Raw genomic sequence first — 12,313 nt, 5'->3', positions numbered from 1 at the left:
AAAAAGCAATTCAATAATAGAAAACAAGTCATCAAAATCTGCTTTTCTGCAGAGGGCAAGAAACAAAAACCTTTTATAGTGTATTAATAATATTTCATCATTGAAAATACATCAAACATCAAATTTTTAGAAAATCTGTAAGCAAACTTAATCTTGCTTAATATCCGGAAAAGGACCAACTCTACAAGTGTCAGCTGAGAAGATAAAAATGCCATTCCAGGTGACACCAATGGCATATGCAAATAGCAACCAGTACCCAATGTCTTCCAAAGATGCAGTAAAAATATTTATTTGACCTCTAATAAAGGTTTTCTGCTCTGATTTGAAACATGGGCATTTCACCACACGCATCCACAACTTTTGTATCTTCAGCTCTTGCATTCATTTTCTTTCTTATGGAAGAGACATCACAATAACAACAATGAGAACACATGGAACTGAACTATTAACCAGCACACAACCTGGCTTGGCAAAGATACTGTAAGTTCTACATGCCCTTAACTATAAGAAGCTGGGATTTGCCAAGGATAGTCAATTTTTACATTTTACAAGTGTTGTACAACTGCTAGTGTTCACTGTGCTTTTTCACTCAACCAGTGTTAATTCAGCATTTCAGACTTTTTCTACCATAAGGCTGCTGGAACTTCAGTAAACTCTGAGACATTGCTTAATCCGATGCGTGTGCCCGGTGCAACACAACACAAAAATTGCATCTGATCGAGTGTCTGGCTCCACCACAGTCATTTTACTGGTCTGTGGCAGGCAGATATATGCTCTTGCAGGGGTTTATGGAATTACAGTCCTCTCTACCTTTCTACCTGAGGTTCCCACTTGCAAACCAGAAAAAAAAAAGGCTTGCCTATGCTTGATAGAAATTTGATTTCTGCCAGCCTTCCTCCATTGGTTCTACTACAAGAACAAATAACTCTGAGAAGACAGACTAGTTGAGAACACCAACGATTTGCCACATTAGGACTTCACTAAACTTCAGCCATACTGAGTCCAAACACAGCCTGTTAGAAGTATCAACAGAAAGCAATTATTGATCTGACTAATAAACAAACAAACCCACGGACAACCACATAATTTAGGAGCCATGTGGGACAGCAGAGTCCAGCTGTGTCAATGTGCCACTTAGAGTTGATTTCAATTACTTTCATCAGACAGTGAAGCAACCTAAACTTCACAAGCTCAGTAAGGAAAAATTAGACAGCAAGGACAAACCAAAAGTATTTTTCCAGTGCAAAATAAGTCTGCCTGCTAAAGATGGATGGATCACTGCAAACAACACATGCAAGTTTTTCAAATTAAAACTTTAAAAGATATATATAATCAAAGTGGTTTAGGAAGCAAAGTCTTACATTTGTAAGCATGGGACCAGGAGTGAGCCCAAACCACACCTCTAGAGGCCCAAGGAAAACACATTAACCAGCCTTTATCACTGCTAAGTAATGTAATTCATTTGAGGTTTGTAAAAATTCATTTCAAATACAAAAGGGATTTTTGTTTGTTTTTAAAACCTAATCGATGTGTTGGTGTTCCTGGCACAGCACAGATGTACCATGACTGCAATGGATCAGCTCCAAGAATTACAGTATTAGCTCTGCAGCACTGGCTCTAGATGGTATCACTGCAGGGAAATCCTTTCAGCAGCCGCTCACCTCTGCGCTAAATGGCCGGCAGCCCTCCTGCACCGCGCTCTGCTACCAGCAGTTTGGTGTAGTTTGCTGAAACACAGCTCCCTGCCCCGGACCAGCCTTATAACATAAAACTGGGTAGATCATTTAGGGTGATAATCACTTGCATAAAAATATTAATGTGTATCTGTGAGGACTGGCTGATCTCGCTGCTCTCCGCAAAATTTAACCTTGGAACATTATGGAAGATCTCCGTCTCGCAGGGCACTTGGAATAAACAACGTCTGGAAGATAAAGTGCCTCTCAACAGACACTGCAGTCTGTGAGCAGAAAGCACCACTGAAAATAGTGAAAGCACTGTTCAGCTCTCAAAGACAACAATTGTAACAAAGATGAAGAGGTTTGGAGGAAAAACCAACAGCAGACGCAGCACCTCTGTAAAGAAATGCTACTGAAACATGAGAAATGAAGCATCTCTTGCATAGATCAGCACCAGAACAGAGTACCATAGAGAATCTCCACAGGACACAGCAGCAACAATCTCTCATGAAAACCCCACAGCCCCAGCTGCCATTTTCCATATCTAAGTTTTATGAAACAGAATTATCCAAACCCTTCTGAACAAACACCACGTCCAGAGAAGCTACCCTACACTTCTTCAACCTCGCCGCATTTGTGACCTCCGCACAACATCAGGCATAACACTGTGTGAACAACAAGATTCCTTTTCACAATTTGTTGTTTTTCTTGCACAGTCAATATACTTGTATCCCATGTACAAGAAAAAAAAAAAACAAACAACTAATCTTCCAACTTGTTTACCGATGAATTTCCTCTGTTGGTCATGTAAATTGGATGTAGGACCCTAAACACGACCTAACAAAATGCTAAGGGAGATAATAACAAGGGCAGAGCCCGTGGTTACAACCCAGCAGTCTGTCACCCTTCTTTGCTGCTCTGGCACACCGCTGAGCACTGTCCCACTGCCATGCACACCAGGACCTACACAAGACATCTCACCAGAGATGATTTATCCCTGCAAAGTCCGTGCTGTTACCAACTCACCTTCTCCTTCACGTGCCCAGAGATGTATTCCAAGACTTGTTGCAAGATTTTCCCAGGCACCAACACACAGCTGAACCACCTGCACAGCCCTGGCCCTGCCTTTAGGGTTGGAGTTTTTTTTGTTTTCTTTGAAGATGGTACTCCCTACAGGGAACACTCTTTCACACCTTTATTCCACATAATTTAAGGCTAGAAGCCATGAAGTACAGCCTTAATAAATTTTATCTGCTACCATATTGACTATTTGGCCTTTAATCTACTAATTAGCACTTCTATAACCAAGATAACACAAGCCTGTTTAACTCAATTACTACCCACACCAAATTGCATGAAAACAGCAGTGTTAGCTGCCATTCTAACAGGAAAACTTGTGCCTATGCAATTTTCTTCAGATAAAGATGACCAATAATTCACAATCCTTTTGGTATAAAACAATCCTTTATTTCCCATACAGTTGAATTCTCTGCTATGAAGGCCACTCCCATTAATCAGCCTAAGGCACTGGACTAATCAAGAAATGTTTTTTTTTTTTTTTTTATAAGTCTAAATACACTGGAAATCCACTTTTTTCTGCCAAAAGCCTATCAAGCATTCCAGCCTAGGAGAAGTCACATGCAAACTATCAAACGTTCTCAACTTGCTTATTAAATACATATAACATACACACACAAGAAAATCAGGTTTAAGACTATTCCAATTAAGCACTTAGAGTTCCTGCCCCTTTGCAGAGACAGAAGCTGAGGAAGCGTTGCATGCTTTCATCTGCTCTGATTCACACTTTTCAGAACACTGCTTGCTCAGCACAGCATCCACTTCCTACAAACCTGGTGACTGCTGTTACAGGCCTTTCTTACAAGGATTCATTCACTGGTAACTATTACCCTCACTAACTCCCCATCCTAATAAATAAAAAATAATCAAGTCTAAGCCTAAGATTCTAATCTTTCTGCTGTATGAAAAACCTACAATTGAAAGGACACATCACACTGCTTCTATAAACACAAGCAAGAAGAGACGTTACGTTATTTTTCTATAAATGTACTACTAAGCATAAAAACAATCAAAAACCTGAGTACAGGTTTCCCCCTCCGCTCCTTCCACTTTCATGTATTGTCAGGTTTACACAAAAACATTTCAAAAAACAAACGCAACTTGAAATACCTACTTTTAATTACTGCTGGTTTCTTGAGGTCTTGAAGACTCATCCCACTTTTATCATTAATAATGCTGGTGTGACACAGGCATTATCTCTTTAGTACAGGCAGCTTTTTGCACATATGAACTGCCCTTACACTAAGTAAACACTGGCGTGTCTCGACCCAAACGAACTAACTATATTAATGCATTTATGTAATTCACTTCATCTTAAGGTTGCCTCTGCCTCAAAAAGCTTACTAACTAGTTTTCTAGCCAATATTTACCGATGCTCCCTCTCCCCACTTCCCACCCTTCCCTACAGATTATGCTGATACAATTATTTACAGACTATGTAGCAAATGCAGGACCATACATATGATTCACTAAAACACAACAAACACGACTCCAAACCCTCAAGGAAAAAACCAGCAGCACAGCAGAAAGGAGGCTCGAGAGGCAGCAGAGAGCACAGACAGGGAATGCAGGAGTCTGCTATTGCCATCACAGCACACTGCTCACCAGCGCCTGGCCCCACATGATTCATGAACTATTTTTACATTTCTCAAGGATTTCTCTTTGTTATTAAGTTAACATTTCAAAGTCTTATCTCTCAAAAAAAGCAAAATTGGTAAAAGTCTTATAGAAGATAAGCTTCTAAGAAATGTTTACAACTGCTACAGTAAAAATAACTTATGCGGATCTAAATATACATCATTGATAGGATAATGACACATTCCTGCATGAGATACACGTAGAAGTTCTGTAAACAATGGTAATAAACATTCCCGCATGCAAATATTCTGGCATAATTTAGGCTTTGTTTATTCATTTAAAACACCACAGCATTTTAAGCAGCTTTTGTGATTCAAGATTAAGACTGTATTTACCATCACCCACCTTTTCCCAGCAGCACTTCATATTCTCTTTCATTGCATTTCCCATCTCCCCCAGCTCTGTCCTCCCAAAATTCATCACTGTTGCCATGAACCAAACAGAATCCAAAACCCTATGTTCTGCTTTATCAATTCTTTCTGCCTTTTGCAATGCTCCAACATGTAAAACGTACAGCAATACCTTCCTGTGCATCATCTGAAACCCCACTCTTTATTTAGTTATCACTATGGCTACTGATCCAGATACTCATTTGCGCAATTTTCATCAAGATTCCCCCATCAACTTCTCACATGATGGTATTTCAAGAGCTATCACATGTTACCATCTTATTTACTACTACCAAGTTGCTATTTTAGATCAGCTAAAGATAAAAGGAATAAGCATATCATTTTTGACATGTGTTAGAGGAGCCAAAGCTAACTAAAAATTCAAGAACAGCACTAAACAACATCTGGGTCTCCTTCAAGCTCTTCTATGAGTTAGCAGATTTGCTCAACACTCAATGTTTTCTCAGATTAAACCACCTTTAATACACCTAGAGCATTCATAGCCATCACAGGACACATGAGGGTCTTAAAATGCTTATAAATCATGAAAGTGTTGATAAAAAGCTGTATGTACAATACTTTTAAATTTAAAACCAGCACAATAAAGTAAAACCTTTTACTCTGAGTAAAAAAAAAAAAAACAGTTAAAAACTAAGCTTACACTAAAAATAGCCATATTTCATGCACTTAAGTTCTTAAGAGTGTCCAAGAATGCATATCATAAACACTATAGAGCCAAAATAATATTTTTAATGAATCACAGATAGCAGTTCACACAATTACATGCGAGTAACTTGAAAGCCATGCCATAACCCAGCCTCAAGAAATTAAACGCTCGTCTTGTCCCATCATGCCCAGGTGTTGCATAACAGGGGATAGCTAACAATGGAAGGTTTAAGAACTTTGTTCTACTGCTCTTCATGCTGTGTCACACTACTAAAAACCACAGCATTAATTACTGGCTTCATTATTCCTAAAATCAAGAGCTACACTGACCACATTTCACAGAAGGGCAGGCAGGGAAGCTGAAAAGAGCTAATTTGTACCAGGTGGAGTTGTAGGCTGTAACATCAACACATTTGGAAAAAAAACAACAGTGCTGAGCAACTGAAATCTGCACTTTGTTCTCTTCTCGTTCAAATTTAAAATTAACTTCACAGTCATTAAGTAAAATGGCTTTACTTGTCCCAGTTCAAACCCTAGTGGACAAAACATGCACTACAGAGCCCGTGTATTTCACATAACAACACAGCCACTGCCTTTCTGAGGCAAACAGTGGCAGGTTAATACAACACTGGATGTATTTTAATACCATTTCCACTAGCAATGAGAAAACACTTTGTATGCCATCTGCTACATCCCCACTATCTACCGGATCCAAACAAGACACACAATATGATTTCAAGAATGTAGGAAGAATGCCACACAAACCCAGCATGCTTTTAAATCTGCTTTCTGATAGCTCCTCACAATGGGATTTATTTACACGCTCAGACAATCATTTCCCAGTATTTGAAAAAAAAAAAAAAAATATTGCACCACATTATTCACACAAGTCTGTGCTTTCAGATTTGTAATTATTACTCACCTCAAAATCACTTACTCCAGCACGCAAATTTTTCAGCACTGTTAGCGTTATGTACTTTTAAGAACAAGCTGAGTTTCTGCTTGGTAAGAAATTATCAACTTATTAGATAATTAATCACTGGATAGAACACAGTCCTTCCACACACAGCCACATTTACTGCGGTGAAACGAAAGTGATCCGCAACACCTGGGGACTTGTTAAAATAAATAAGAAGTGTGCTATTTTTAAATAAAGCAAGCAGAACATCTTACCTTGCCGGTCTTGTGATCAAACCAGACAAGTGCGTGGTTCCTGGACAGCACCTTACAGTCAAAAGTCGCATTGTTCTGAGCCGGCCGGCAGCGAGCCACTGAGCGGCCGATCTTGACGGGCTCATCCAGGTAGACATGACGCTCCTGAAACGGATGGGAGTTGGGGCGGCAGGTGAAGATGGCCAAGGCTGAAGGCATCGAGGACAGATTGGAGTTGCCACACCAACCAGAGACGAAGAGAACCTCTTCCGATGCAGATGCAGATCGTCCTCCACAATTTTTAAGCCAAACCTCCACAGCAAGTTTACGTTAAAGCACGACAAACATTACCGCATACGAGAGGCCTAACAACTCATTGTTTCAGTGTGTAAACTAATTCTGGCAATAATCCAGTGAAAAAGCCCCATTATGTCTCTTAACAACATCAGCAGTGGCCCAGAAAACGTCTAAAACGTACCACTTTTAATCCACCCTCCTCTGGAAGAACAGGAACGTGCATCTGATTTCTTCAGACAGAAGGAAAGGCTCCTCGACAGAGGGAGAGAACGTCTTAAATCCAGGCGGATGAGTCATACAAATACTTTTGTTTGGGACCTCGACCGCCTCCTTTTTTTTCCCCCTTCCGTAAACAACGCTGACCACCGCACCATGGAAGCAAGGAGAGGTTTATGGAAGGGGGAAAAGGACCGGCGTCCTCCCTCAGAGCGCAGCGAGCGGGAAGGCGGCCGCAGAGCCCGCACTCCGCAGCGGGGAGCGGGTCGTGTCACAGCGCAGTCCGCATCTCACCATCTTCGCGCGTCAAAGCAGACGGGCGCTCCTCGGGCCGGGCTACCGGAGCAACGCCGCTCTCCTCCCCGACCGCAGACGAAGCCGAAGCGCTCTACAGCCCCGCGCGGCCGCTCGGAGCTCGCCGGGGCACGGAGGAGCTCGCGGCTCGCCTCTCAGGGCCGGGCGGGCGGCCGGCTCGCTGGGCCCCGGGCGCGCTGACAGCTCGCCGCGGCTCCGGGTCGCCGCCGGCGGGCGGGGGGTCGCGGGGGCCGCTCCAGGAAGTGCCTCCGAAGCCCCCGGCGCGGGGAGCGGCGCTCCGAGCGGCGGGGCGGGGGGCGGGGGGCGGCCGCGCGGCTCCGCTCAGCCCCTCCGCAGGTGGCCGCTCATGGGGGGCCGCCCAGAGCCTTCTCCGCCCGCCGAGCGCGGCTCCTTCGGGCCCGGCGCTGTGAGAGGGCCTGGCGGCCGGGCCCGCTCGGTAGCTCTGCCTCTCAGGCAGCCGCCGGCCGCGAAAACTTTCCTCCGACCTGCGGAGCCGAAAACAAACCGGGTCAGACGCGCTCCCCGCCCGGCGCGGCCCCGCGCCTCGCCCCGGCCCGGCGGCGCCCGGCCCCGAAGGAGCCGCGAGGCGCGGCGGAGCCCCGCTCCCTCCCTTACCTTCAGCGCAGCGGCCGCCATAGTGACTGGAAACCTACCCGGTGTAACAGCCGCGGCGCTGCCGGGGAGGGGCGGGGGTCGGAGGGCGGGGCCGTCCTCGGCGGGGCCCCGACCATAGGCGAGGCGCGGCGGCCGCCCCCGGCCGTGCAGCGCGCGACCGCGCAGACGCCGACCGCTTCCCGCGCCTGCGCACCGCGCCGCGCGAAGCCGGGACGGGGACGGGCGCCCGCCTTCCGGGTGCGCGGCGCGGGGCTCCGAGGGCGGGCGGCGGGGCGAGGGTTCGAAAGCGGGAGGAGATGGAGGGGCGGCTCCGAAAGGGCGCGGCCGGGGCCGCCTGCGGCTGGGAGCGGCTCTGCGAGGCGAGCGGGGCGCCGTCTCCCGGCCCGTCCGCGGCGCTGCTCTCGCTCTGCTCGGCGCCTCCGGCGGCGCCTGCCGCTCTCTCAAGGTCACGCAGCGGGGCGCAGGACGGGTCCCTCCGGTCCCGAGTCGTTCTTGACTCGGTCCGTATAAAGCGAGCGAGCGGAGATTGTTTGATACGAGAGAGATGGTGGAGCTGCGCCAGAGCTATAATTACCCGTGCCGAGGGGCTGGGATTAGGGAGAGGCGCTCCGTGGGGCCGGGCAGCCGGCAGTGTGAGAAATGGGCAGCGCTCGAGGTAAGGCTGCGAAGTGCATCAGGAGTGGCTGCAGGAAGATCTTAGGGCCTTCATTTTTTCCTCCTCTTTTTTGGTTCTGTTTATTATTGGGGGGAGGCTTGATGCGTTGCAGCCTTGTTTTCCGTTCTCCTTCCAATGATACAAAGGAGGAAAAAAAAAAAAAAAAGAGTGAAGGCAGGCTGTAAAGTCTGAGTTTGAAACAAGGAAATGAAATCCAAGAGGAGAGCTAAGTCTGATACCTGAGGATAAAAACAGACCAATACATGGAAACTTTAGAACTGTTGATTAGTAATTTTCAGCTCTATTCATAGAAGCAAAACCAGCTATCGCTTCATAGCTTCCATCAGCCTTCTGTAAAAGGTTGCGGTTGTGACAACTGTATTTCTAATCTAAAGGGAAACTAGATATTGGTATTTTGATACGTCTCTTGTTTATAGCATGCAGGGTGCCGTAGTTCATCAAAAGAGGAAAGGAGCATAAAAGGGGGATGGGGAAACAGAAATGAAGTCCATCAGGGGTTACACCCAAGGGAAAGAGCTAAAGTAGAAATAATTGATAATGTTTGAAATTGGAAATGGATAAAAAGCAGCAGCAACAAATGCTGCTGCAGGTGTTGGAATTAAAATGATGTTTTTGAGAATGTGTCTTGTGTTTTTATATGTCTGTTTGATGGAGAAAGGAATTTGAAAGTCAAATCCAAGATGGAGAAGAAGCATTAGCATCTAGTGGGAGTAAGAAAGAAGAGAGCTGAGTCGCCGTAAAGGTAAACAGCTGAGCAGTGGATGCATTTAACTGACGTTCCTTTAAGTATTTATATTTTTGCAGATCCGCTTATTGGGAGGCAAACATATTTCACACTGTATTATCTGTATGGTATCTTAAGGTCTTTTGTGAGCAGCTGAATAAAAGGATATGCTAAGTTTACATGTCCTTTAAACTCTAAGCTCTATATAAACTCTACGTGAATATACCTGTCATATATATTACTATATCCTGAACTACTTCTGTCTCTCAGAGAGATCCCATTATGACAACCCTAAGGGGCATGCAATAGCACATGCCAACTGCTCAATGCCTTTGGTGCTGCCAAGTGCCTCAGTGAACAGCAGAGTTCTGCCTGTTTTCAGGGGCCTAACCTGAGCCCTCCTCTGCATGAATGCCAGTTCCCAGAGAAGCTGGATGGATGTAGATCTCTTTCAGACTTTTGTACTGCTATTTCAAATTGTCTGATGAGCTCGAAGGTTAGATGCAGGCTCATACGTAAGTTAAAATACAAAGTTGGCTTCATTCTGTATTGAAGATACGAACTGTCACTTGGGTGTTTTATGAAGTCTTTGCTGCTTATCAGGAAGTGCCCATCTTTGAACCGTGGGAGGGCACAGGTGGATGAAAACAGTTAAGTACCAGGTGCTCATGCACTGCACTCTGCAGGAGTAAGGAGTAACCCATAAGCACGTGCTTCTCTTCTGCAAACCAGTTTGTCACAAAATGCAGAGGGGCGGTAGCTGTGGCAGCCATGCCAGGCGAGGGCAGCAAGGTGCCACTTAGTTAGCCATCCTTCTTCCAGAAGGATGAAGGAAGTCCATGAAATTTAATGCTGGCCATCATAACTGAGGGCAGAACAGCCTGCTCTATAGTCATCTCGGATAAGGGGAATGGAAGGGAGGTGACTTGCATTTGTCCCTGAAAGAACTGGTGTTTGTTTCAGAAATGTGAGTTAGAACTTACGCACATAGCTGCCAAACATCTGGATTTTGGATTGAGTGTATCAGCCTGCAGGGAAAATCCTTTAGTTCTGGTACTTACTGAAAAATAAGATCTTCTTTTGAAGGGTGCTTGCTGAGAATTCTGAATTAACTGAGACTGCCTAGAGGAGGAAAACAGTGAGCATCATTATGGACAACTCAGTTCATATTTCTGAATATCATGTAATGGTGATCTAGAGGGCTACCAAAATGTTGTTATGTTAGGTTAAGGTTCTCACTGAGGAGGTGTTGTGAAATAATTGCTTGGTGGGAGATCTTGAGTCAAGATAAGTTGTTAGGTTTGGAACGAATGAGGTTGCTGTGTGAAAGAAGTTCCATTTGCAGTGCAATAAGTAAGATGCAAATTGAAAATGAAAACACAATTAAAAAAAAAAGAAAGTTGAAGGTGTGCAGTTTTCTATTGAGTTCTCATCCCTGGAACATCAGCAGTTTGCTAAATCTGTTTTTCATTGATTTCCTGGAGCACAACAAATTGTGTGGGTAATTGCACTATCTGCAGCTGTACCAAGCTTTAAAACATGACCGTCTATAGAGGCATTTACTGTCATGTAGAGCAAAATGGGAACATAAAGCAAAGTTTGGACTTGTATTTACATCCCAGTGTTACATGTTTTGCCAAGGAAGCTTTCCTCAGAAGCAGCAGAATTAGGCTGAATTGTAAAAAAGTGACAAATTGTTTCAGAGCAGTAGATTCTTGTGAATGTGTCAGTTTGGGTGATAACAGACTTTGATGTTTAAGTTCGTAGCAATCACTTCTTGTCCACTAGAGGGCTGGGGGGACGACTAGCTGGCTCACACACTCAGTTTGCTGATCTGTAGTTGCTTTTTAGACGCAGTGACTGAGAATACATTATTCTTGATGGGACAAGTGGTCTCACAAAATTAGTTGAACAAGGAATGGTGATACTGCTGTGATAGTATAGTGATTCTCTCTGCAATTTGTTAAAATATACTGCTTGTGGTTCTCAAAGTGTACAATGTTCTGAGCGTGCATGATAGTGTGCACTTTGGACAGCTGCAGCACTCAATGGTATCGTTTCAGGGCACATCAGTACAGCAATAATCCTATTGGAGTTTTCAGCTACGTGGTGTTTGTAGGAGCTGCTGAATGCTTATGTGTGCATTCTACAAATGTTTTCTCTAGCAGTGTATTTCTGTTATTGCATGAGATGTAAATGGAGCAAGATGGTGTCCTCTCAATGATCGTTACTGGAAAAAAACAACAGCTATTAGCTAATAGCTTACTTGCTATTTCATGATCATCTTAAAAAAGAGCCAAATTATTCCAGATAAAGACCTTCGAAAGCACAAAGCATGAAATACATCTAAGAGCTAATTTGCCTTTTAGTTTTGCCTACAAACTTTGCTGCTCAGTGTTTGAAGCGCTGTCTGCAAACTGCTTTTGTAAAAGACTCTGTATGGCCACACTGATGTGTGAGTGAAAAGCATCTGACTGCTGGTCTTTGCTTCCAGCTGCAGTGGTCACAGAATAGCTTGTATAAGTTTACAAGGCTCCTCCTTAAACTTATTAGGACTTCAGTCTCTGCAACTGCTGTTTGAAAGTATATCTTACAGATACAGTATACAACATCAATAATACTATCAATAATGCTATTGATAACATAGGTTGTTTGAAAAATAAGAAAAAATGTTAAAAACAAACGTGCTATTTCTTTGTATGCAAGTGCATTTTATTAGGCCTTGTTTTCCAGTACAAATTAAGTATGGCTTTAAATTACAATCTGAAGGCAGGGGGGCCAGGTGAGATGATCAGGAGATGTTTATCCAGATCCTTGGTGCTGTTCAGTGGAAAGGCTCAGTCTGCTCAGTCACTGCCTGCTGAAGCTGATG

The 12,313-nt window shown here is 44.3% G+C and overlaps 1 protein-coding gene across 16 annotated transcripts in view; it reads right to left on the bottom strand.

Moving 5' to 3' along the window:
• The window catches only part of SLMAP (sarcolemma associated protein), an 84,852-nt gene extending 77,236 nt beyond the window's left edge, over positions 1-7,616 (bottom strand). For 13 of the 16 annotated variants that reach the window (XM_031608003.2, XM_031608012.2, XM_031608037.2 and 10 more), the window contains exon 1: positions 6,620-7,615. In XM_031608003.2, coding sequence (XP_031463863.1) covers positions 6,620-6,817 — 198 coding nt within the window. In that variant the 5' untranslated portion in view covers positions 6,818-7,615. Of the gene's footprint in view, positions 1-6,619 lie in introns of all 16 variants that reach the window. The other 3 variants (XM_031607978.2, XM_031607997.2, XM_031608071.2) reach the window with 2 other exon arrangements.
• Between the last annotated feature and the right edge of the window lie 4,697 nt (positions 7,617-12,313).

Source organism: Phasianus colchicus, chromosome 11 (genome assembly GCF_987193195.1).
Source record: "Phasianus colchicus chromosome 11, bPhaCol1.hap1.1, whole genome shotgun sequence".
Taxonomy (NCBI): Eukaryota; Metazoa; Chordata; class Aves; order Galliformes; family Phasianidae; genus Phasianus; species Phasianus colchicus.
The sequence above is the reverse complement of the archived record's forward strand: the minus strand, read 5'-3'. Positions and strand labels throughout refer to the sequence as shown.